This window comes from Dipodomys spectabilis, unplaced genomic scaffold (assembly GCF_019054845.1).
Source record: "Dipodomys spectabilis isolate Male_0828 unplaced genomic scaffold, ASM1905484v1 ptg000178l, whole genome shotgun sequence".
Classification (NCBI taxonomy): Eukaryota; Metazoa; Chordata; class Mammalia; order Rodentia; family Heteromyidae; genus Dipodomys; species Dipodomys spectabilis.
This window is the reverse complement of record NW_024870855.1, coordinates 773,604-799,892: the sequence shown is the minus strand read 5'-3', so window position 1 is coordinate 799,892 and position 26,289 is coordinate 773,604. Positions and strand designations below refer to the sequence as shown.

Below are 26,289 nucleotides of genomic sequence, written 5' to 3'. Positions count from 1 at the left end.
GGGACCAGGCCTTCAGGCCACCCCAGTGCACGCCTCATTCCCTATTGCCACACTCTGTGGCTTTCTTACCTCAGTTTTCTGGAGTCCAGAGTCTGTGTTCCATGTTGGAAGGGACCCCAGCCCCATTTGCCTGGAAGGAGTGGGGGAGATAGGTGGTTGTGACCTCAGAGGGAATCTTAGGGAGTTTGTACCCAGCCTGTCAGCCTGGTAATTTTCGAAGGGCAGTGATTGTGCCCTAGCCTCTAGCACAGAAGCTTCTAGACAAAAGTTAACTTTTGAGACAGATGCAGTGGTGTCTGCTTATAATCCCAGCTTTGGAGAGGCTGAGGCAGGGCTGGCCTGATTATATTGTAAGATCCTGTGTCGAAAAAAACCAAAGGCTGGGAATAGAGCTCAGTGCAGAAGGCCTGGTTCAGTTACCAGCATCACATATACACACACGCACACGTGTGAGCACATACACACTCACATGCACACATACACACAAGAGGAAGAAAAAGGAAAGGGAAGAAGAGAGGGGGGCTTGTTTTCTGGAGACTAGGAGAAGGGGAGGGAGGAGAAGGGAAGGGAGGGAAGGATGAGGAGGACCGGAATGAGTTGGCTTTCACTGCTGGGAACCAGTGCTTCAGCCTTGCAGAGGGCCTCAGTCTGAGTGTGGGGAGGAGAACCCCAGGTGGGCAGGGACTGCAGCCTTCTTCCTTGGGAGTGGGAGAGGGGGAGGGGGAGGGTGACCCTGCCCTGTCCTGGGGCTCCAGACCTCTGGGAATCTGTATCTCAGGCCTTAGCCACCCCCCCCCCCCCCAAGCTGGTCCTGAGGCTTGAACTCAGTGCCTGAGTGTTGTCCCTGAGCTCTTTTGCTCAAGGCTAACGCTCTACCACTTGAGTCACAGCTCCACTTCCGGTTTTCTGATAGTTAGAGATAAGAGTCTCCTGGACTTTCCTGCTTGGGCTGGCTTTGATCCGGGAACCTCAGAGCCCAACCTCCTGAGTAGCTAGCCACTGGCACCTGGCTTAGTGGTCTTCCTGTGGCCAGCGTCTTGCAGGTAAGGAGCAGCCATATCCTATCAAGGGTGCAGATCCTGGCATGGGGCGGGGAGATGCAGGAACATTTTGGTTGTTTGCTCTTCCCCAGTAAGATGGATCCACGAAAGCATGTAGGCCTGGGGCTGCAGCACAGTGTGTGTATATATGTGTGGGGGTGGGGGGGGGTGTATAGGACATTTTTAACTGTTTGGAAACTCTTGCCCCATGCAGAACTGCTTGGGTCATGGCCTTGACATGGACATGGATGCAAGGGGCTTGTCTCTTCCTTCCCCACTGTTCCCCGTGGGTTTGCCCTGGATCCCTCTGCCTTGGTATCTGTGCAGGGGACAGGACCAGCCTGGGAGGGAAGGGCCGCCCTTCCTGGCCTGGTTCTCTGTGGTCCTGCCTCCCTTTGTTCCGGAGGAGTGGGCCACAGGAAAGGCTGGTCCATCTTCCTCTGCCGAGCCTGCTCCATCCTGGGTCACTGCTCCACCCTGAGTCAGGCCTTTCCGGCTGCCTGACCTCCCTCCCGGGTGGGAGCAGCTGCCCAGTGGGCACACACACACAGCTGTGGGGAAGCCCTGTGCAGTGCCGGCCGTGGGAGGGAGGGCACGTGCTAGGCTCTTCCTGGCCTTGCCCTGGACATGGGGCCCAAGAAGCCTGGGCAAGCTGTATCTTTTCTGGCGAGAGATAGCTATCTGCTCTCCACCACCAGGTTGGTGAGCGGAGACCAGCCTCCTGCAGCCTCCTGCGGGTGCTGAGGGTGTTTAGATGTCAAGATGCATACGTGGCAGGGGGTGGGGGTGGGGGCTTGAGGCCTGCATGGGTGGCTGTGTACCCCACCCCCACCCTCAAGATACACTACGGGCAGTGCTGGCCCACATGCAGGAGAAGCAGCATTGTGTGTGTGTGTGTGTGAGAGAGAGAGAGAGTGAGAGAGTTGTACTTCATACCTTCTCCTCCAGTGGGAAGGAGTAAACACTAGCATTGGAAGCCCAGACCATTTGGGACGGTGTGGGATTCTCCAGATGGGTAGGACCTCCAGTCCCAGTAGGACCTTGAGTGATGTGCCTGTTTCCCAGTCACCTGTGAATCTGTCAGGGTCAGATTTGGGGCCTTCGGAACCAAGCACTGACTTCTATTGACTGAAGGAGACTGGGACCCAAATACTATATATATGTTTTGTTTTGTTTTATTTTTATTTTATTTTTTGTCAGTCGTGGGGTTTGAACTCTGGGCATGGTCACTGTCCCTCAGCTCTTCAGCTCAAGGCGAGCTCTCTACCACTTGAGCCACAGCACCACTTCTAGTTTTCTGGTGGTTTATTAGAGATGAGTCTCACGAACTTTCCTGCCCAGGCTGGCTTTGAACCGAGATCCTCAGATCAAAGCCTCCTGAGTAGCTAGGATTACAGGCGTGAGCCACCAGCACCAGGCTCCAAACGCTTTTTTTTTGTTGTTTATTTGTTTTTTTTGGGGGGGTCCTGTTGTGGGGCCTGAACTCTGGGCCTGGGCACTGTCCCTCAGCTTTTCAGCCCAAGGCTAGCGCTCTAGCGCTTGAGCCACAGCGCCACTTCCGGCTTTTTTCTTTTTGCTTATGTGGTGCTGAGGAATTGAACCCAGGGCCTCAGGCATGCAAGGCAAGCTCTCTACCACTGAGCCACCTTCCCAGCCCCGCTGTTTTTTTTTTTTTTTTTTAATACGTTATTTGCAAGGGGTTTTGAAGAATGTAAAGGAGTTCACTAGTTGGCTTGAGAGGTTGATTTTTCAGATGGAGGAAAGCACTAGAGTAGAGAAGGAAGAAGAAAGGGGCTACTTCAACAGAGAGGACTTTTGCCAGCAACCTGTGGTGTAGTGCAAGGTGACCTGGCTGTAGTCAAGAGAAAAGCCTGTAGAGCTGGACCTGTGGGATTTGCAGTTGAAGGTCCCCTGGGGCTCCTGGTGCAGTCTGCAGTGTGTGAGAGAGGCCTGAGGGGTGGGTGGCCCATTGGGGCTGGGACTTGGCCATGCATGTGCCTGGATGGCCCAGCGTGCTTGCAGGGCCTTCCTGGCTGCCTGAGCCGCCCCCCCCCCCCCCAGCCTCCTGTTCACAGAGAGGGCAGACCTAGTGGGTGTGGGGGGCACGGCTGTTGGCGGGCTGCTGGTAGGCGTGGTGGGTCGGAGCAGGAAGAGTCACTGCTACAGGGGAGGGGGAGGAAAAAGGGAAAGGGAATGAAAGGAAGCGGAGCAGCATGGAGCAGGCGGGGCCAGTGCTGGAGGCACTGACTGGGCAGACAGCCCGCAGCAGCCCGGGCGGCCCGCCGCCCCACAATCCCGGGATTCTTTCCCCAGCCTGCTCTCCCCTCTGAATGGGCCTCTTTGAGGTGGCTGCCCCGCCTCCAGCCCTAAGGCCCCCAGGGACAGGCCAGAACACAGAGCACACCCTGGGTGGGTGGGGGGACTCCGCGGGGACAGAAACTCCCCACCCAGGCTACTGGGGATAGATCCCAGGGCTGCCACCGCCAGGTCCTCGGCTCCCCGGCGCTCGCATGGACTGACCAGGCCCCAGGTGCCCAGGTAAGTCGGGCAGAGGAACTTGGTGGATCTTTCTGCATGTATCCCCTGCTCCTGGTGTCTCATCCTAGGGCTTCCCACTTCTCCCAAGTCAAGGCCAGTTGTTGAAATCTGATCTGGGGTGGGGGGTGGTGAAGTGGGGGATGCAGCTGGATGGTGGATAGTCCAAGAGGTCCTGGATGGTAGAGGGGCCAGGAAGCCTCTTGGATAGGGCTTGGGAGCTACTGAATCCCCATCACTTAGTGACAGCTCTGTCCCAGGCTTTAGGACATACCCCCCAGCCTGAGCCCCTAGGGGAGGAGGGGAAGGCTACTTCTCTTCAAGACAAAGCATTCTTTTCTTGAAGAGATTCACTGGGGGAGGGGGGCTCAAGCCTGGTTTACAGATGTGCAGCTACACTGAGCCACGGCTTCTTCCTGCTCTGTGCCCAAGGCCCTGGCACCACACCTCCCAGGCCCAGGAAGCTGAGTCCTCTGTGGAGCAGGACCTCTCAGAAGCCATCCTTCCTCCTGGAGGCAGAAAGAAAGCATTTGGAGCAGACAGTGGGTTTTCAGTGAGGTCGGCTTGTCTTTCCTGTGGTTGGAGCACTCAAAAGGAATCTTTCTAAATATGACTTTGACATTTGCTGAAATAACCTGCTTAGAGTATATTAACTGACTGCCTGTCTATACCAAAGCGTGCCAGTTTCCTCTTGGGGCTGGGCTGGGGCAGGAGCTGCTTCTCCGTGGATGTGAGATCTGGGTATCTGCTTTTCTTTGGCCCCTGTGGAGCAGGCTTGTGGATGGGTGGGAAGGATGGGGAGAAGACTAGGGGAGAGAAGAAGAAAATCCCAACTGTTCTTGGTGAGGTGGGTTCAGCCTGCTTTTCCTGGATGGAAGTCTATGCCTTGTCCTTTCCGAAGACCCGAGGGTAGAGTCCACTTCTGGCTTTAGGGCAGTTCTTAGGAGATTTAAGAGTCCCAGAATTCCGTGCTTGGGCTGGCTTCTAACTTCCACCCTCAGACCTCAGCCTCCTGAGGAGCCAGGATTTAGAGGTATGAGCCACCAGCACCCGACTTCTTGTCCTGTTGATGAATTTATATACAGTCCTCTCATTTTCTGTGGATTCTGCATGCATGTCCCTGGATTTGAAATGGTCTGGTTGGGATGGGAATCATTTTCTGTGTCCAACAGAGATGGAAAGAAAATCTTGGTTCCTCTGTGTCAGCAGAGAGTTGTATATTTTCTGGCTCAGCCTGCAAGAGCATGGTGCTGGGGACCCCCTCCCCCAGAGCTGTGTTTTCTTGAGGCTTTCTGAGCATCATCCATAGTTACAGGGCCAGAAATCTTTAAGAGGACACAGTGGGTTGGTGTCTTTCCTCAATGTGGGACAAACCTGTGTGACAGGTTCTTTGTCCTCTCAGAGACAAACATTAATTATATCACATTTTGAGGGGTCAAAAAAAAAAGATAGCTCTGGTGGGGGTTGATTTTTAAGGTATCGCCTCTGGGAGACAGATCTATATAGCATCTTTGAGCAGGTTGAACCTCACCTTTCAGATTCTGTCTCTTGGTTCGTGTTGCTAGAAGCAGTCATTAGCACATGGAAATGCCTTCTGGAGGGCGTGCAGAGTGCAGACTGCGCCTACACGTGGCTGAGCACACACTCTCCCATCTACTACTACTATTACTACTACTACTACTACTATTACTACTACTACTACGACGACGACGACGACTCTCTCCTCCTAACCCTCCCCCCTCCCCTTTTCTCTCTCTGTGGGAACATTGTGTGCAGTGCCCCCAGAATTTCTCAGTGATTCTGAGGACTATGTGATTTGAAAGTTGTCAGTATTCAGATTTGAGTGCTCTTCTTCCCCCTACCCCCACCCCTACCTCATCCCGTGAGACTTCCAGGAGCTGGGAACTAGTGAGCACCGCAGATTCTGGGATTTGACAGTGATTGGCAGTGAGTTTGGTTTATCTGTGGCTGCTCTGTTCATCTTGTCCCTGTGCTATTGAAAACAAACAAGCTGAAAACCCAGCCTAAGTCATCCCACTGAGATGGGATCTGGTCCAGAGGCCACAAGGGCCTGGTGATAAACAGAACCTGGTCCTATGGCCAGCAGGAGGTGAGTCTGGGGTGGCCCCACATACTAGGGTATGTTGAAACCCGTGCACTCATTTGTTTTCATCACACCCGAGACTGACTGAAAGGTATACCTAAGACACAGGTCTCACCTTGGTCGTGTTCTTTTGTCCCATAGCTTGCTGTCATTTTGCCAGGACAAAGCCTGAGAAGCAGGGGGTAGGGGGTTCAACCTCCAGCCCTGCCCCATATTTGGTATTGAGTTGTGGCTTCTGTGGAGTTATGTGATTTCTTGATGAACCTCAGCTAGAGCAGATTGATGTCCAGTTGGAAAAGATGGGTACCTGGTCTGCAAACAGGAAAGCAGAACTCTACCTGGGCAGCCGTGGTTGTTGGGAAAATGGAGGAGAACGGAAAAGGAATAGGCCGGGCTCACTCATCAACAGGCGAGGACTGTTTATTGAGAAACAGCAAGGGGCACAGACCTTCCCTGGGGTTTGGAGGTTGTGTCAGAGAGTTGGGACAGGAGCTGGGTTTTTATAGGAGGTCCAAGCAAGGAGGCAGAGGTTAATGAAAAAGCCACTAGGTCAAGGAAGATGGGGGCCTTTCAGTTGGGCCCACAATGGGATGTTTACATCTGGGCTCAGGTGGATTGCCCTGCCTGCACATCAAAGTTCACACATACCTGGGATTTTGCCTGGGTCTGTAAGGGCCTGGGACAGTAGGGTGGGGCTCTTCAGTGGTCACCTGTGGAATGTCTCTCTGGGGTCTTGGGGTTACTGGGTTTAGGTGGAGAAGCCACAGGAAAGATTGCCAAAGCTTATTAGTAGGAGACACTTAAAAAGTTACAAATAAGGGGCTGGGAAGGTGGCTCAGTGGTAGAGCGCTTGCCATGCATGCTCAAGGCCCTGGGTTCGATTCCTCAGCACCACATAAGCAAAAAGAAAAAAAAAGCCGGAAGTGGCGCTGTGGCTCAAGTGGTAGAGTGCTAGCCTTGAGCTGAAGAGCTGAGGGACAGTGCCCAGGCCCAGAGGTCAGGCCCCACGACCGGACTCAAAAAAAAAAAAAAAAGTTACAAATAAATTTTCAGGGATCAGATGATTGTGTCATAGATTTTTTTTAAATTTTCACTTTTATCTATGCATTTAATTCATTTCCAATAAAAACACCAACTTGTTTTGTGGAAGTAGAACTTGGTCAATTGACTCAGAATTTACTCAATAAAGTTCCTAGCTGAGCACTGGTGGATCACACCTGTAATCCTAACTACTCAGGAGGCTTAAAACTGAGGACCAAGGTTTGAAGCCATCCCAGGCAGGAAAGTCCATGAGACTCTAACCTCAATTAACCACCAGAAAACCAGAAGTGCACCTGTGGCTCAAAGTGGTAGAATGCTAGGCTTGAGTGAAAAAGCTCAGGGAGAGCACCCAGACTTCAAGATCTAGCCCCAAGACCACCACCACCAACAAAAAGATCCAAATCACTAGGATGCATGTGAGGAGATGCAAGGACTTGGCATGAAGGTAGAGAATTCAGCAAGTGGTGAGTTCACACCCCCGGCCCATGTGTCCCCTGGCTTTCTGTCTCTATAGCAAGTACTGAGATCACCGTGCAAGAGGAAAGGTTTATTTGTGTGGTACTGTTTGGGAGTTCCAGGCTGATTGGTTGGCTCAGTGGCAAGTTAGCATGTCATGGCAGGAGCTTCTGGTGGAGCAAAATGTCTCATTTTGTATCTGTAACACAGAGAAGATATAGGAAGAGTAAGGGACTGGGCCCCACAGTCCCTTGGAAGGCATATCCCTAAAAAGCAAAGCTGTCATTAGCCCCACCCCTTAAAGGTTCCACTTGTTAGTAGCTCCCACTGGAAGCCAAGCTCTTTGGGATCTGTAGTATAGTAACAGATAAAGAGGTGAACATGTAGAACAGATCCACACAGATCTGATCAGAGGGTAGAGAAAAGCTGCCCCATGTCTTCCCAGTTTAGTTGAGAAGGTCCCCATTCAGAAAGGGGAATTGGTGCTCCACCCAGCAAAGTGGATCAGGATATGACATAAGTTCAGTTCTTCATGGCAAGGTATTTGTTCCTCTTTTCCTCTCCCTGTGTCTTAGCTTGCCTTGAGTGTTTCTGAAATATGGATGGGAGATGGGGTGGAATCTATCTTTTCTTCGTGGTAGCTTACAACATGCATATGCTAGTTATTCTAATCTGCTAACATCAGGAAAGTGAGACATCTTGTTTCAGTTCTTCCCACATTAAGATTATTTAAATCGGTGATGGCACAGGCCTGTAATCCTATGTGAGAGGCAGAAATAGAGGATTCACAACTTGAAGCCAGCTGCTCAGAAAGAAGTTTCCAAGACTGGATCTCAATTCGTAGTTGGGTGCAGTGATGCATAGAAATACAGGTAAGAAGATCATAGGACAGGCTGGCCTTTGGCATAAAGCAAGTCTCTTAATCAAAGATAACCAGTGTGTACTAATGGGGCTAGAGGTGTAGTTCAAGTGCGCCCAAAGTTTAATTCTCAGGACTACCAAAAGAAAATGTCAGGTGCCACACAGGCCAGTGTTGTGCTTTAACTATATATAAAAGCTGCATGGAAAACTGATGAGGAGAAGGGAGATTTTTATATCTACCCTGACTTTACCCATCCAGAGTTCTTTCCTTTGGGAAGTTCCAAGCCTTGGGATTTCCTTTCTGTTTAGAAAATTTCCTGTAGCCGTTCCCGAAGGGTAGATTCACAAACAACTAAATTCCTCATCATGTCTTCATTTTCCCTTCCTTCCTGGGGAGTGCTTTGCTGGATATATAGTCTTCCAGTGCTTCAACAGTGCGATGCCTCCTCTCTCTGGCCTCCTTGAGATTAAAAAAAAAATTATTTACATTATTTGATGCTGGTACTAGGACTTGAACTCAGGGCTAGGGCACTGTCCCTTAGCTTTTGGCTCAAGTCTGGGCTCTTGAGCCACAACTCTATTTCCAGTTTAAAATTTTGGTGGGTCATTGGCCCTAATCTCATGGACTGTGCTGCCTGAGCTGGCTTTCAAATGTGATCCTCAGATTTCAGCCTCCTGAGTAACTGGGATTACAGGTGTGAGCTACGGTGCCCAGCTTCCTCCTTGGTTTTTGCTCTCCACCTATCCAAGGCACGTAGGGACCACGAAGGGCGGGAGTGTTGCCAGATGGTGTGCCATGTATGAGAATGCCCATTGCAGATGTGTATCGTAAGGTCAGCTGCAGGTGTGTGGGGTGCTTGGGCAGGCTCTGTGCCGAGCAGGTGAAGTTGACCTAGTGGTGTGTCAGTGGTCCTGCAGTGTGGGCTGTGGCCATGTTCAGGTTTGCGGCTACATTAAGCCTCAGCCCGAGGAACCCCCTCAAGCTAGGTTTTCTTGAGTATGTGCGCTCTTCTGTATTTTGGACTTGGACAGGGCTATTCATGGAGGGTATGCCCCTAATGAATAAAGCTGTCACTAGCCCCTCCCCTTAAAGGTTCTACCTCCTGCCATTATCTCCCACTGCTATTTTTGTAAATTCCTTAGAATATTTAGCCATAGCCCTTAGCTCTATGTTTGTCAACAGCCAGCCTGTCATTTATTTTTTGTGCTTGTACTGGGGCTTGAACTCAGGGCCTGGGCACTGTACCTCAGCTTTCTTTCTTTCTTTTTTTTTTTTTTTTTAACTTTCTTTATTGAAAGATGGCATCCTACCACTTGAGCCACGGCTCATCTTCTGGCTTTTTGCTGGTTAATTGGAGATAAGGGTCTCATAGACTTTTCTGTCCAGACTGGCTTCAAACTTGTTGAATAGCTAGGATTATAGGCATGAGCCACTGGCACCTGGCCACAGATAGATTTTTTTTTAAATGTACTAATATAAATTTTAATATTTTAGTTGTACAAAGTGATTTCAGTTAAACATGTCAGTTTATGAGTACAATGCATCTTAATCCACGTCACCCCACTGCACAGATAGGTTTTTAACAAACATTTCCCCTCACCTTCCTACTTCTGAAAATTCTCCGTGAGGGGGCAGGAGATGGGATTAATGTCTGTTTCATCACTCAGGTTTTTAAAAATTTTTTTTTATTGTAAAGATACTGTACAGAGGGATTACAGTTACATGAGTAAGGTAATGAGTACATTTCCTCTTGAGCATTGTTACCCCTCCTTTGTTTTTCCCCTACCATCCCTTCCCTGCCCACCTCCCCAACTCCTCCCTTCCCCCTCCCCAAGTTGTAAAGTGTTTTCAACATAGTGTCTTGTACTCATAGCTTAGTTTTACCCATTTTCTCTCTGTGTGTGAATGCACATGTGAGTGAGTGAGTGTGTATTGTTGCTTCCTGGGTGGGGACCAGTTCCAAGGATGCGCTCATTCTCTGTGAGGCGTGACAGTGCTCTTCTCCCTGGGAGCATCAGCACTGTTTGTTTTCAGTCACTGTGGGTTGCAGGGCCTCAGTACAGGCTACCCACCCCTAGTTGCTGCTTGGACTATGCCTGAGACAGCAGGTGTTCTATCCTCTGCTGGGGACTTTTAACCAGCTGGACCTTGTGGAAGAGAAGAGTACTGGTGCAGGCAGGACAGTTTGGTTTGTTTCAAGGCGGTTATGTCTGCCTCTGTCTCCCCTTCCCCAGGGATGACTTTTTCTTTTTGGAGGAGGGTACCTTGGGCTTGAACGCAAGGCCTAGGTGCTATCCCTGAAGGTGTTTTTTGTTTTGCTTTTTTGTTGTTGTTGTTGTTGGTCGTGGGGCCTGAACTCCGGGCCTAGGTACTGCCCCTCAGCTCTTCAGCTCCAGGCTTGAGCCACAACACCACTTCAGGCTTTTTATGCTTATGGTGCTAAGGAATGGAACCCAAGGCCTCATGCATGTGAGGCAAGCACTCTACCACTAAGCCACCTTCCCAGCCCTATTTTTTTTTTTTTTTTTTGTCGGTCATGGGGCCTGAACCAGATCTGGGCCTAGGCACTGTCCCTCAGCTCCCTCTTTCTCCCTCTCTCTCTCTTTCTCCCTCTCCCTCTCCCTTCCCCTCTCCCTCCCCCCCCCTCTTTTTCTCAAGCCTATTGCTCTATCACTGGAGCCACAGCTCCACTTCTGTCTTTTTGGAGGTTAACTGGAGTGTCTCACAGACTTTCCTGCTTGGGCTGGCTTCGAAACTCGATCCTCAGATCTTAGCCTCCTGAGTAGCCAGGATTATAGCTCTGAGCCTCTAGCACCCAGTGCGAGAGTGGTTTTGTCTCTCAGGCTGTGGAGGCCCTCCAGGCTTTACAGATTCTGCCCAGAACAGCAGGGGCAAGACTGCCTGTGGCAGAAGCTACAGCTTTTTATAAATTAGCTTCATTGCTGCCTATGGAACAATTTTGATACGCTCAGAGCTTCACTGGACGTCCAGCCAAATACCGACACAGCTTGGTGGCCTTTAGCAGCACAGGGGGGCTGTGCTCCATAAGGTTTGAACTTGCCCGGAGCCAGTGGTCTCTGTGGGTTATAGAGCTGGGTGTGCCTGCATGGCTGCTGCACTGCACTGCCTGCACTGCATGCAGGAAAGTGGGCTGAGCTTGCCAGTCTTGCATCAGTCAGCACCGGTAGTCCACAAGCTAGAAACAGGCAGAACTGCACACCAAAACCAAAGCAGCTAGCATGCAGAAAACCAAAATGCACTACTCAGGGCCTCCTTTGCTTCTTCTTCAACCTCATGGCAGGAAGCCCCAAGAAATCAGGTGAGAAGAAGCTAGCTCCTCTGGGCACCCCAAAGCCCCCACCCCCGCGGCACACACTTTGCTCTTTGGGGATCCTACCACAGCCTGGTCAGAATGTACCACTCTCCCAGAAAGGACACCTAAGAAGTTGTGTGTGGTCTACTCTACACCCTAGTTTCACCCATGCAGGCATGACTTCCCTTGGCAGGGATGCTGGGGGTCAGCCACATCACACGTACATGTCCCACTTGGGCCCGGCCGTACTCCTGATGACCCTGCCAGTATCCTGTTGCTGTCCATGAGACTGCCCTTCCTCACATCCTACCCCCACGCCACAGCTGCCCAGAGTCACACACCACAGTCAGCCTCCAAATGTGCAGTGTTTGAAGATGGAGTCAACACAGAAGCAGAGTGGTCCCTTCCGGGGGGAGGGTCTACTGACCCGAGCCAGGATGGCCGGGGGACACCGATAAAGGGATGGCCAGATGGCAGCCATAGGGAGAGGAACAGTTGTCTCAAGCCCTCAGGAGAAGCAAGGCCCACTAACATCTGACCGTAGCACTCTGGCCTCCAGGACAAGGAACAACACAAGCTGTTCAGCTGTCCCTTGCCTCCCCATGTCCATCTGTGATGTAAATATCACAAGTACCACAGATTGCTTGTCACAAATTCAACAAATAACTGAGCTGGCTAAGGTGCCAAGTCATGAGACTTACCTGTGGAGCTGCATTGAGAGGGGACAGGATCAAGGTTTTGCTACTGAACCCATGAGGAGATGCCCAGGGAGTGTGTTTGGATGGCTGCTGGCAGGACCTTTGCCAGTTCTCCTCACCGCTAAGTAAACCACCTGCCAAGTACCATACGGATCGATAGTGACTGGTAAATGATCATAATTGACTGATAATTTATGAACTATTTCTGTGTATGTTAACTTGCTGCTCATCCACCTGAAACTCATCAGCTGAGGTCTGACAGCGAGACTGTACCCTTTTGTTAGCTAGAGTGTTAGCTGAGTTGTTGGAAGTGAACTTAACCAGGGTGTTGCTGTACCACACTGTTGCTCACAATAAGAGCTGGAAGTCCCTGTTAGGGGATTGCTTAGGCATCTGACCAGTTGTCTAGGCTTGGTGGTGGCTCCTACCTTGAATGCCAGCTTCTTGGGAGGCGGAGATTGGGAGAACTAGGGTTTGAGGCTAACCTGGACCCCCTTCCCATCTCCACCAAGAAGCTGAGCATGGCAGTTCACGCCTGCAGGTGGCAGGGAAAGGTCCATGGGCCAGGCTGGCTGGGGCAAGACCGTATCTGAGAAATAATAAAGTTAAAAGTGCGGGTGTCTCTGAAGCAGTGGAATTTATAAACCCACAGAGCAGAATAGGAGCTGACTGGGTGTGGTACAAGAGGGCTTGGGGCTAGGTAGGGGGGAGATGTTTAAGGGGGACAGAATTTTGCCAGCACGGGTTCTGTAGCTGTTGATTGGAGTGGCTGGGCAACAATGTGGATGCACTATATGCTCACACTGGGCACTTAAAAATGGAGATGCTGCTGGTTTTTAGCCATGCTCTTCTGTCACAGAAAGCCGTCACAGTGGCCATATAGCTGAGTGAGCATCATAGGGGTCCAGGCCTCCAGTTGGGTTTCATGAAGACTCTTGTCACAAAGCAAGTGGGTCTCTCAGTTCTGCTGCCTTTACCCTAGCCTCGGCTCTGTGTGCGCACCGTGTAGCCTCCCTTGTTCCTTTCCAAGGGCAGCTGCCCAGCGTCCCCTGAGAACTAGAACTGAAGCACCAGGTTTCCCAAGGCTGCTGTGTGGTGAGCTCCTGAGGGACTGTCAGCCCTCACGGGGAAGTGGCTTCGTATCCTGTCCCCATGGCTATAACTACCCTGGGAACACTTGCTGTTGAAGGGAACAGCTTTTCAGCATCTTCATATTAAAATTCCCTGCACACCACCCTGTAAATGTAAGTGGTGGTGGTGGTGGTGGTGGTGGTGTTCTTCCAGTGTGTTGGATGAAAGCCTGGGTCTGTAAATGGGACATCTCCAAAGAATCAGAGAAAACAGGGCTCCAATCCTAATGAACTTGGATCCACATTTTTTGGCTTCCTTTTGTGTTGCTGGTGGAAGGAAAGGCTGTAGCCTGGTTTTCCTGATGCTGTGGACACATGGGAATGATACTACCGTGATGGCTGGGCCATCCTAGCCCGGCCCTGCTGAGGGACTGAGAACTTGGCTTGCTTTGAGAGGACAGAGGCAGTTTATCATGTGATATGGACCTTAGGACTTAGAAAAAAACAAAAACAAAAACGAGGCTCAAGCCACGTGGAGCTAGTGGCTCACACCTGTAATCCTAGCTACTCAGGAGGCTGAAATCAGTTTCAAAGCCAGTCCAAGTAGGGAAGTCCTGGAGATTCTTATATTCAGTTGATCACCCAGAAAGCTGGAAGTAAAGGTGTAGCTCAGGTTGTAGAATGTCAGCCTTGAGCAGAAGAAGCTCAGGGAGAGTACCCAGACCTTCCCCCCCCCCCCCCCCATATACACACAGGGAAAACAAAGCTTGATACCAAGAAAGCGAGCATTTATCCACTTACAGGTGGCTGTTCCTGGGAATGTGGAGCATCAATAAGACTGAAATGTAGGACTTTGCTTCTTACCAAGAAACATTTATGGGCCAGACATGGTGGACCACGCCTCAGGAAGGATATTGGGAGGATCAAAGTTCAAGGCCAACTGGGAGAAGAAGTTGGCAAGAGATCATCTCAGTAAACAAGCTGTCTGTAATCCCAACTACTGTGGGAGGTAGAAAGATAGGAAGATAACAGTTCCAGGCTGGTTTGGGCACAAAATACAAGACCATATCTGAAGAAAATTAACCAAAGTATAAAGGATTGAGGTTAGGGACCAAGTGGTAGAGCACCTGCCTCGCAAGTATCAGGCTCTTGAGTTCAAGCTCCATTATTGTTAAGGAGAAAAGGGAAGGCAGAAGGAGGAAAGAAAGCACATAGCTCTTTGAGTCTCCAAGAATTAATTCTCATTAGGTCTGGCTGTCTACTCATTTTTTTCTTTCTTGGAGAAAGATTGGCTAAATTCCTGTTTATCATAGAAAGGTAACAGATGAATGATAAATTGAAGACATTCTTTTTTTCCCCCCTGGTTCTGGGGCTTGTACTCTGGGACTGGATGCTGTCCCTGGGCTCCTTTTTGCTCAAGGTTAGCATTCTGCCACTGGAGCCATGATGCCACTTCCGGCCTTTTCTGTGATTAATTGGAGATAAGAGTCTCACAGACTTTCCTGCTGGTCTTAGCCACCTGCTTAGCAAGGATTACAGATGTAAGCTACACTGGCACCTGGCTCTAAAGACATTTTTCTGAAGTTATTACTAAGGCTCTAAAGTTATTACTACTATCAAACTTCCCTACAAATTATGGTGTTTTGTTGTTGCTTTCTTTTTCTTTCTCTTTTTCTCTCTCCTCCCTTCCTCCTTCCCTCCCTCCCTTCTTCCCTCCCTCCCTCCCTCCCTTCCTCCTTCCTTCCTTCCTTCCTTCCTTCCTCTCTTCTTCTCTCTCTCTTTCTCCCTCCTTCCCTCCTCTTTCTCTTTCTTTCTTTCTTTCTTTCTTTCTTTCTTCCTTCCTTCCTTCCTTCCTTCCTTCCTTCCTTCCTTCCTTCCTTCCTTCCTTCCTTCCTTCCTTTCTTTCTTTCTTTCTTTCTTTCTTTCTTTCTTTCTTTCTTTCTTTCTTTCTTCCTTCCTTTCTTTCTTTCTTTCTTTCTTTCACTGGGTTTGAGTTCAGGGCCTCAAGTTGCTCACATGTCTGGTGCTTTACCACTGGAGCCATTTCTTCAGCCCTGCATTTTGATGGTCATGTTGAAGACAGTTTTATAGACTTATCTTTGGCTGGCTTTGAACTGCACTAGATCTAAATCTCAGTGTTGAGTAGGTAGGTTTCTGACACTTAGCTCTACAGTTTTGCTTTTTAAAAACTGAATGTTAATGTTCAGAAGACCTAGGAGACCTTAGAAATCCTCTCATCTGACTCCAGTGGGTGGGAGTCTGTAATTGAACAAGGGGTTATGGACGGTGAGGATGTGCCCTGGGCCTTGCTGCTTGAGCCAAGGAGTCCAGACTGATGGACTCCAGAGAACTGCTGTCTGCCTCAGTGGCCCTGAAATCCACACCTGGAAACAGCATGAAAGGGGGAGGCAAAGAAATTTTTCATGTCTTGTTTTTTGGGACTCCTTCCAATGGTGGAAAGGGAGACTCAAGCAGCAGGGAAAGGATGTGGATGCAGAAATGTGTGAAAGACAGACGGTAAATAGATGGCTAGCTGTAGTTAAAAGACAAATAGCAAGCCAGCTGGTAGCTTATACCTGTAAACCTAGCTACACAGGAGGTTGAGATCTGAGGATCCTGGTTCAAAGCCAGCCCAGGCCGGACAGTCTGTGAGACTCTAGTCTCCAGTTAACCATCAAAAAGCAGAAGTAGAGGTGTGGTTCAAGTGGGAGAGCCCTAATTTGAGCACAAAAACTAAAGGACAGTGTCTGGGTCCTGAGTTCCAGCCTCAGTACCAGCACTTCCACCCCTTGTCCCAGAAACAGAGAAATGACAGGTAATAGATAATAAACATATGATATATCCATTGCTATTGTGAAAGATAATCAGTTGATAGATACAGATAGAAGAGTGCTAGAAATTGAAGGTGGTAGAGCAGAGACCAATAGTTATAGATGAGAGATGGATAGTCTAGCTTGTGTTTAAAAGGCTGTTTTGAGAATACCTGTGTGTGTGCATGTGTGCGTGTGTGTTGGTCCTGGGGCTTGAACTCAGGGCCTGGACAGTGTTCTTCAGCTTTTTTGCTCAAGGCTAGAACTCTCCCACACGAGCCCCAGCTCCATTCCCAGCTTTTGTGGTGGTTAATTGGAGATAAGAGTCTCATAGACTTTCTTCCCCAGGTGGCTTTGCACTGTGATCCTCAGATCTCAGCCTCCTGATAGCTAGGATTACAGCTACCAGTGCCCAGCCGAGAATGACTTTTTAGGTAGTTACTTAACAAACTGTCTTTACCTGGACAGGATATTCTAATACTGACCCTTGCTATATATATATTTTGTTTTTCACTGAGGATGATGTAAACTATTAAAAGACAATTTGTCATTACTACCTAATATATGTGTGGGTGGATAATTTTTATGTGTTGGTAAAATTGTTAAAAAATTAAGAAGACAGGAAAACGTTAGTTTTGTGATTGTTTTAAACATCACTGGGCCTAAGTTTTGTTTGGGAAGTATTGTAGGTTTCTACATCTCCAAGGATGGACTGTGATGTCTCTAAGTCACTCATAAATTTTAGTGTGTGGCAGGTCTCTCCTGTTTAGTTTGTGGGGCTCCAGCCTAGCTGGCAGGGGTGCACGCGAATAGTCCTGTCAGGGCTGTGTGTGTACAGTGATTTCCTCTGGTGACTTAACCAGGAGGCACCAGTGGACAGGGAGGAGTGTCCAGCTTCCCACGGAGCCCTCCTCCCACGGCTTGAAAGAAAGCACAAAAATAGCTCATTTGGCAGGAAGCCAGTGACCCCCTCACCCTTGTATCTGGTAAAGGAAGCAGAGGAAGTGGGAGCAGAAAGGAGAGCAGTGCAAGCATTCTTGAGATCCCAGGAGAACTGGGTGTACCCCAGCCCCCAGTTCCAGCCCAGCTTGGAGTGGCCACTGGGCGCAGTGCAGCATCTCTGCTGGGCATCTTATCTCCAGCCCCACAGCGTGCCAGTGACAGCCTCTGGCTTCAAAGAGATCCTGAAAGTGAGATGGGATTGGGTTTCCTAACACCAGCTGTGTGGTAATGCCTCTGGGCTTGGGTAGCCCAGTAGTAAGATGATTGTGACAATCAGGAACAGAAGTGACATTGTGTCAGGAGGATGCCAGGAAGCTTCTGCTCAGGGCCCATGATCTGTGGGGGGCATCAGGTACCCGCTGCCTGCAACGGACTTATGGGTGCCCACATTGCTGTTGGAAACCCATATTACAGAGCTTGCCTTTAGAAGGAAGGTGCCTGGCCCTCAGCCCTTTCATAGTAGCTGTAAGGAGCCATCATGCCCTCAGTGCTTGGCCCTGTGTTCCCTGCTGCTGGGAGCAGAGGAGGCCCCTCACTGCATTTTCAGTTGAAAGTGGCAATGCATCTAATGGCTCTCTATTGCTCTGCACAAGGCATCGGAGGTCGGAGGTCATGGCTTTTCCTTGTCCCCACTGCCCCAGCTCCAGGTCATCCTTAGGCTCATGCTGGGTGACTGAGGCCCTGGGGTGGCCTGCTCAGCCTGCCCACCCTTCGCACTTTCCATATTTTATGTCCTCAGCTATACAAGTTTAAGCCACAGCGCCAATAGCCCTGCCTTGCCTGCTCCGTTACAAGTGAACTTCTTGCAGCTTGTGCAGAAGGGGAGGCCTGCCGGACATACCAGTTGTGGGAGTAAGATTTGCAGACACTTCCCATGCCTGTGCATTTACTGTCCTCCGCTCTCCAGTCCAGAGACTGGACCCAACCCTTTTACCCCCCCCCCCCCCCCTTATCCTGGGAGGCAGAGGTGTGTAAGGTTCCCGTGCTGTGTAGAGTGGGGTCACTCACCAGTATTTCTCTCTTACTGCCTGCAACCCCACCCTGGACTTGGTAGTAACCATGGATGTGATAATTGAGGTTCATCTAGCACATGACTGGTTGCTGTGGCATTGGCCGAGTAGAGATTCCTTTGCCTGCTTGCATTTGTAAGCACAGGCCGGGTCTGGGGCTCTGCAGATGGAGTAGAAGTAGCAGCCAGCCCCTCTGTGCTGAGGGACAGGCATCAACACGGGACCTGGTGCTTTTGTCTTCTTCCTCTAAAGGGTTAAATTCTGACTCTGGGCCAGGAACAGAGAGAACCACACAGCTACAGAGCCTGCCCCAGAGCTGGTGCTAACAGGGAGATAAACAAAGCCACTTTCATGAGAAGTGCTGTGCTTGCTGATTTCTGAGCCAAAAAGTGTGATAATTGGAACAAAGTAGGGTTTCATTCTTCGCTAGTCTCTTGTCATTTGGTGAACACCTCTGGCATGCCTTGTGAATGTATTCTGGGCAGCCGAGTCCTGGCATGGGTTCCTCTGATCTCTGTGGCCTTTAGGCTCAATAAAAACAGGCACTAGGGATCTCTGGTAGTGATGCCAATCATGAGAGGAGCTGCTGAGTGACTGACTTCACCTGCCTAGACTGTTCTGTTCCTCATTGGCCCACGGGTGCCTGAGACTTGAGGGGTGAAACAGCTATTCTGATTCATCTACTCATTCCTCAGAGTCAGGCCCCAGGGCACAGTGCTTTGAACTTTCCCCCCTCTAACCTCTCAGCTAGCTGTTGCTCACTTCATTCACTCTGGTTCATTCATTACCTTCCCAACATGGCATGCCTACAAGGCCCATCTCAGTGCTGGAAACACAGCAGTGAATGGTGAAGTGGCTTCTGTGGAATAGTGTTCATCAAAAACCCACCCATCCTGTCCTTCCTGCTTCCAGAATCCTGGAAGCCTTCTAATGCCTTTCCAGGAAGAAAGGAATTTCCTGAAGATGCGTCTCTGAGGCCTACAGGCTGTGTTCACCTGCTGTCTCACCTCTGATTCTCACCCGCCAAGGGCAGAAGTGCTGTTCTCTCTCTGTGTCTCTCAGTCTGTCTCTCCCGCTCTCCCTCTCCCCCCCACCCCTGTGTGTTTTCCTTCTTTTTCTTCTTTTTTGGTCAGTCGTGGGGCTTGAACTCTGGGCTTGAGAGCTATCCCTCAGCTCTTCAGCTCCAGGCGAGCACTCTACCGCTTGAGCCACAGCGCCACTTCCAGTTTTCTAGTGGTTTATTGGAGATGAGAGTCTCATGGACTTTCCTCCCTGGGCTTGCTTTGAACCGAGATCCTCAGATCTCAGCCTCCTGAGTAGCTAGGATTACAGGCATGAGCCACTGGCGCCTGGCCCTTCTTTTTCTACCTTCCCATGGATCTAAACTTTGTTTGCAGAGTTAGTGTTCAGCAAATATATTTTCGATGGGAAATAGAAACTGACTGAGGATATGGATCAAGAGGCCCAGAGTTTGATCCCCTTAACGCTGAGAAAAAAGGTCAAATATGAAAGAAAATCAGTCATGCAGAGCATAGTTTGAAATACTGTATAGTTTTGTGTTTTTATCCCCAGCACCATGGGAAACATGATGGATGAACTTGGAAGACAGTTATCTAATTCACCATTTAATTTAAAATGCTCATTGTGGTCTTTCTGGGAGGAGATGGTCAAGTCATTGTAAGAAAATGTCAGCCAGCTGCCAGTGAGTCACGCCTGTAATCCTAGCTATTCAAGAGGCTGAGATCTTCAGGACTGAGGTTCAAAGCCAGCCTGGGCAGGGAAGTCCATGAAACTCTCATCTTCAATTAACCACCAAAAAAAGTTGGAAGTAGAGCTCAACTGGTACTAATAGCCTTGAGCAAAAGAGCTTAGGGACAGTGCCCAGGCTCTGAGTTCAAGCCCCAGGACTGGCACTAAAAACAAATGCACTTGATTTCAGCAGGAGACCGACATTCTCCTCTAAACAGACCAGTTGTGACCCTGGGTGATCATGGGGCATTTATTCATTCACTCATTCAGCTGAGGTAACATGGGAAGCACTGTGTATAGGCCCTGAGCAAGCAGCTATCTCTGGAAACACTGCTGGCAATCCTGCATGGTGATGGGAAGCTACCCCCTTCAGCTTTTATAAGGAGTAGGAGTCCCAGAAAGCCTAAGATACTGAAGCCATTCCTTACAGCACATACTGAAGGTTGAGGTTGGACACCTTGGATCACATATTCAGTCTTCGCTTTCGGCTTTCTCCTGCAGAGCCACGAGGCTGCCCAGAAATTCTCAGCCACACCGTGGGGATGTCAGAGAGTCCTGTTGGACCCAAAGCCGCCATGCTTCGGGCTGACGTGGCCTCCACACCCAGCCTTCAGCAGGCATTCACATCTTCCTGTACGATTTCAAGCAATGGCCCTGGCCAGAGGAGAGAGAGGTAGGACAGTAGGGTAAGCTGGTAGTGGCACTGGCTCTAGGGGAGGAAGGGGAGAGGCAGGATTCTGGATTGTGGCCAGAATCAACGCCCAGATCAACGCCCACAGAGGGATGTTCCAGCCCAGAGCAGAAGTGACCCTGAGGGTTGGGGAGTAGCTGTCTCCAGCTGCTCAGGGGGACATGGGATTTATAGGAAGTATGAGAAACCCAGTGGCAGAGAGACTGATGGCAAGAATGGAAAGTAAGACAAGAAGGTCCTGCATTACCCAGCAGAGGTCCATAGTAGGCAATGGGGGACCACTGGCCAGAGTTGAAGTAAATTCCTTAAAGGTTACCCCCGGGCACCTGGTTTTCTGTTTCCCACCCCTAATTCTTTCTCCTTTCTCATTACAATAAGGACTTACCTGATTATTTGCTAATCTAAATATATGTGTGTCATGTGGGTTGTATTTTTACCTATCTTTCTGTATTCCTAAATGGGTGGTTGTTTCCACTTCAGTCTTCCACCTGCATCTGAAGAAGATGGTCAGTCCATGAGCCTCATGTCTAAAACCATGAAGAGAACCAAATCCCATATCAGCTATGGTTTCTCCTATGCCTCTGTGATAAACTTCACACAAGTATTTGATGGCTGATCCAAAATGCCTGTGTCACTAGGAATGCCTAGTGACTTTACTGGGACACTGAATAACAGATGGGGGTAGGAAGGGGTGAGATTTCCTCACAGTACTCAGAATGGCATGTGATTGGAAACTCACTTCTGCTATCTCCCACTTAATAGTTTTAAACCATAGCTCTCCTTGAGTAACTATAAGGTAGATACAGGCCAGGTTAGTTAGAGATTTTCAGGTAACTCACCTTCTCTAATGGCTATTTGGCTTTGTCTTTCAAACAGTCTGCCTTCTGCAGAATGCCAGTGGGCGGAGAGCAGCCCCAAAGCCTCTGTCACCCTGCTGGGGGGCCGTCGGCCCTCAGGAAGCCCTCTGGGTACCAACGAGTTCTCCAGCTCTGGCAAGGACTCTCCAGGGCGGCCCTGCTTTCCCTCGCCAGCGCCCCAGCCCTCGATGCACAGCCATGAGCTGTCTGCAGTGGAGCCCCAAGATGCCCTCCCCCCCACAGGGAGCCAGGCCTTCCTAGGTCTCAGCACTGCCCCTGTGGGAGGTGGCCTTCTGCCTGGTGAGGACCCAGGGACCTTGTTGGCCAATTGCCATGGGGCATCACCAGCCCCTGGTACCCCCGCTGGCCTCAGCGGGGGCTGTGGATGGCAGCTTCCCACCCCATAGCTTCCTCACGATGTCCCCTGGACGAAGCAGCCACCACAGCCCAGGCCTGCAGGGTCAGGGAGTGACCCTGCCCGGGCAGCCACCCCTCCCTGAGAAGAAGCGGGCCTCAGAGGGTGATCGCTCTTTGGGCTCAGTCTCCCCCTCCTCCAGTGGCTTCTCCAGCCCCCACAGCGGCAGCACCATCAGCATCCCCTTCCCAAATGTCCTTCCAGACTTCTCCAAGTCCTCCGAAGTGGCCTCACCTTTGCCAGGTATGTGTTGCCACTTCTGTTTTACCACTTGGGAGGAAAGGGTCTGGGGTTTGCTGTGTGAGCTGGCCTGCGTGTGCATTTCCATGGCTGGGCCAGGGTTCTTAAAAAGAGTCTCAGCCATATTGCTGGTCCCAAGCCAGATATGCTTTCAATATTTCCCATTCATTCTTTTAAAAATGTTGTTATTGTTATTATAAAGGGTGAGGTACAGAGGGGTTACAGTTACCTAAGTCAGGTAATGAGTACATTTCTTTTTGGACAATGCCACCCTTTCCCTTGCTCTCTCCCAGTTTTTCCATCCTATCCCCACCCACAAGTTGTACAGTTAGTTCATTTTTGGCATAGTGTCCAGTGAGTACCACTGCTGTATTTGTTCATCCTTTGTCCCACCATTTCTGTGCCTACTCATTTTTTTACTTCTGCTATTGTCTACCTGAGAATCATCTCAATGGAAGAAAGAACACCTGCTCCCCTTTTCCCTTTGCCTTGCAAACAGATTTTTTCAGTTACTTTGATTTTCATATTATAGATTTATCCAGAATTTAGTTATGAAGTGTTACAAATATGCAAGGCATGGTAAGACATACCAGTCAGATGACACCCATTTTTGGATGTATTTGAAGTGTGTTGTAGGGTTGAGATGTAGCTTGGTGGCAAACACTTATATAGCAAGTGTGAAATCCTGGGTTCAATTCCCAGTACCAAAAAAGAAAAGACAAAAAAAAAAAAGTACAGTTAAAAGTGTGTTATAAAGTATCCAAGCCCAGTGTTGTCTGGTAGACCCATGACTAGCTTGCCAACCCAAGCCAGATCAGGTATGGTCTAGAACATTCTAGAACATTCCCTTCTTCCTTTATTGGGGGCTTGGTTTTCAGACTTGGCAGGTCTTCACAGGCAGGAGGTCCCTCCATACTTCTGTCACAATCACTCTTTTACATTTTGCTTTCATAGACAGTCCAAGTGATAAACTTGTGATGGTGAAGTTTGTTCAAGACACTTCCAAGTTCTGGTACAAGGCGGATATTTCAAGGGAGCAAGGTAGGTGGGAGGCAAGGCCTCCTGGGACCTCTCCCGTGCTGGGTGGGGTGCAGGCAGCTTGGTGTTGAGGGGTCCTGCGGTGGGACTGTGAGAGGACCTCGCCTGAGGTGTCGGTGGATTAGAACCAGACCCTCTTCATTGTGTGTTTCTCAGGGAATGCCATAACCTTGGGGCTTATGGGGAAAACTCACGCTCATGAGGAGTTGGTGAGGAATGAGTCCCAGCCATGTGCAGAGTATAATCACTGCTGATTCCACCAGCCACCAGCTCGCCACAAGGCCAGCTCAGGGCTGCCTACTAGGGGAGAAACATACCACCCATGTCACCATCTTGGCTGGGACAAGGTCAGGAAGGAGAGAGACATGCCCTCTTTCACTGTCCTGCTGGAGGAAGTCAGAGACCCCGTTATTTTCTGGACACTTGGGTTGGCTCCCTTTGGGAAGCACTTAATATCTGTTTGGACTTAACCTAATGCAAAACCAGATAGAGCATCTATCTTCCTGATTCAGCCTCAAGATGGTTTTTAAAAAATTGAAATCAGTGCTGTCTTCAATGTTTTTTAAATTGACACCTAATACCCCTATAGTTTATGCGGGTGAATATACTGAATACACCTAGGTCATGTGTCATGAACCAAGGGGGCCATTCGCTTTCCTACCTTACTAAATGTATATCATGAAGTTATTGGCAATACTGAGGAATACTGCCACTTCTTTCTCCTTTATTTTTTAGCCCAATTCTGATCACTGAATGTGGGCTGGCAGGCTATTCCCAGCCTGATGACAAGCACTTGAGTTCACAAGTGCCTGTAACTCCACCCTCTGCCTAGGGAAGCTGCTGTCCTTTGGCTAGGTCCATGGAAGGCTGCTGTGGGCAGGGGGTGGAGCTCTGGTCTGAGGGTGGAGGAGGGGGTGACCCTTAGAGAGTTTGGTGTGGGAAGCCCGTGGCTATGTCCGTAGCAACTAGGGGTCAGATTGGACCCCTCGGAATAGAAGGAAAGCCAGGGTCTGCTTGGTGGACTCAAAAGGGGGAAAGTGGTTTGTACCTGTGGCCAGCAGGAACCCACCTGGCTAGTCTATGCCTGGGTATCTCAAGGTCAGAAGAAAGTCATCCCATTCTCCTTACACTCATGCCTCAGGAATGCCCAGAGATGAATAGTGAAGTGGCTTTCTCCTTGAAATCCTGCCACTCGGTTATAAAGATAATGGAAATTATGAGAATGTGTGTTTCTTCCCATGAGCTCAATGAAGCTGTTGTTTTTAATAGGAGAGAAGGGAAAGAAGAAAAGCAGTCCCATAGTCTTGCCTTTCCCTGAATTGACCTTTGTGAAAATCTGCTTACCAAGTTTAAAGGCTCCGTGCTTTTAGGGGCTGAGTCCTCTTGGCCACCAGCCCAGCTTCATGATGGTGGCCCTAGTACTTTATTTAACGCTATGTAGATGGACTAGGAGGTGTTATGTTCTAAAGGGCTCTGTGTATACCCTCCTGCTGGTTAGCATTGGTCTTCTGGATTATGGAGGTGGGTTGGGCTGGGCTGGGCTGAGCTACTCTTTCCTGTTGTGTAAGGACCATAGCAGCAAAGGCCTCCTCCAGCAGACAGACCGGGGAGATAACCTGGAGTACCTCTTAGGCACTGAGTGGGGAGCTCTGGCTACTTCTGGTACCTGATAGATGAACAAGAAATGGTATGGCACCCTGTCACCTGTGTTAGTCAGCTTTCCATGACCATAATGAAGTACCTCAGACAGTTAGTTAACTTATGAAGAAAAAAGGTTTACTTTGTCTTTTGGTTTTGGAGTTTCTGATCCAAGATCACATTACTTTCTGGCTTTGTCCCACAACTGGCATGGGTGTCCCCCCATGCAAGAAGTGCGTGCCCAGCAAAGTGCTTTGTGTCCCAGCCTCTAAGAGCCCACCTGGTGATTGAAGCACCTTCTGGCAGGCCTACCTATTAAAATTTCCAGCACTTCCAGTGGCAGGCTGTGGGCACCAATCTTTACCCACAGGGGCCTTTGGGAACATTAATAGACAAACAGTAGTATCTTGGTTTGCCTGACCTTTAGCGGCCATTTTAGAAAGATTTGTTCTCATCTAACGTGCCCAGTGTGTACATTGTTGGTGATTTTTCCACTTATACTCGAAAACATAATGTACTTCCTCCACATCTTAGAGTAATAGTCTACATTCTGCTGGGTGTGCCAGCTACTCTGAGTGCCACAAGGCAATCCCTGGGCTTCTTTGGTTTTTCTTTTATAACTATGCGATTTGCTTCTCCTGGAAAAAACTGCAAAGATGTTTTAGGGATGTGCAAAAGGACAGAAAAGAACATTTAAGAGTCCAGGTGTGGAGGTGCAAGTCTATAATCCCAGCTGCTCGAGAAGTGCAGGTGTGAGGATCAGAGACCCAGGCAACAAGTATGAAATGAAAGTCTACCTGAAAAAAATACCTAAAGCAAAAAGGGCCGGGGACTTGGCTCAATGGAGAACATGCCTGCCTAGCAAGTGTGAGCCCCAAGTTCTGATGCCAAGACTTCCAAAAACAAAATGAAAGGAGCCATGCTTTGTTGCATGTTACTGTTCCAAGATTAATGTCTTACGATCTTGTAAAGTAAATATAGAAACACTTCCAGATGAAAGAGGAAGCAAAAAGTAAAATAGAAATGACTATAGTTCCGATTGTTCTGTATCAGGCCATTGCTTCTCAGGCTGTCTGTGAAGGGTTCACTGTGTTGGGTAGAGAATCAAGTCCAGGGATCATGTGCAGGGCTGGGTGGGGGGGGTGGGAGAAGAGAACACTGAAACCTTTGCTTTGTAAAAGCCCCATCACTCACTATGACTAGTCTAGTCCTGGAGTGGACATCTATGCCCAGACAACGGAGTCTGTCCATTGTGGCACTAGGATCACATCCCAGTGCGTACCCGGCTATACTTCAGCCTCAGCAGGAACTTTGCCAAGGACCTCAGTGGGTGACATCTTTTATCTATCTGACCTCTGTTTCTTCTAGCCATTGCCATGTTGAAGGACAAAGAGCCTGGCTCATTCATTGTGCGGGACAGCCACTCCTTCCGAGGGGCCTATGGGCTGGCCATGAAGGTGGCCACACCCCCTCCCTCCGTCCTGCAGCTGAACAAGAAAGGTAAGGGCCTCGTCCATCATCCTGTCTGTGGGGAATAAGTTAGTAAGTGACTGACCGCCATGCTCACAGATTTTCTGTTTTGTATCTCTTATTTTTTAGGTATATTTTCCCAAGTATTCTCTTTGTCCAAGGAAGAATGTTAGGTTTATGAATCTGTTGTTTGTGATGGTGGGTAATGCACTCCATTGTTCAGAAAAATTCATTGGTCACCAGCCCCATC

At 49.5% G+C, this 26,289-nt stretch overlaps 1 protein-coding gene across 1 annotated transcript in view; it reads left to right on the top strand.

Annotated features, from left to right (window-relative positions):
- Positions 1-26,289, top strand: part of Tns3 (tensin 3) — a 201,657-nt gene that overhangs the window by 161,625 nt on the left and 13,743 nt on the right. Inside the window, 5 exon segments of the mRNA XM_042694968.1 lie at positions 20,192-20,363; positions 21,258-21,597; positions 21,599-21,896; positions 22,848-22,934; positions 25,938-26,069. Of these exon segments, the coding sequence (XP_042550902.1) occupies positions 20,192-20,363; positions 21,258-21,597; positions 21,599-21,896; positions 22,848-22,934; positions 25,938-26,069 (1,029 nt within the window).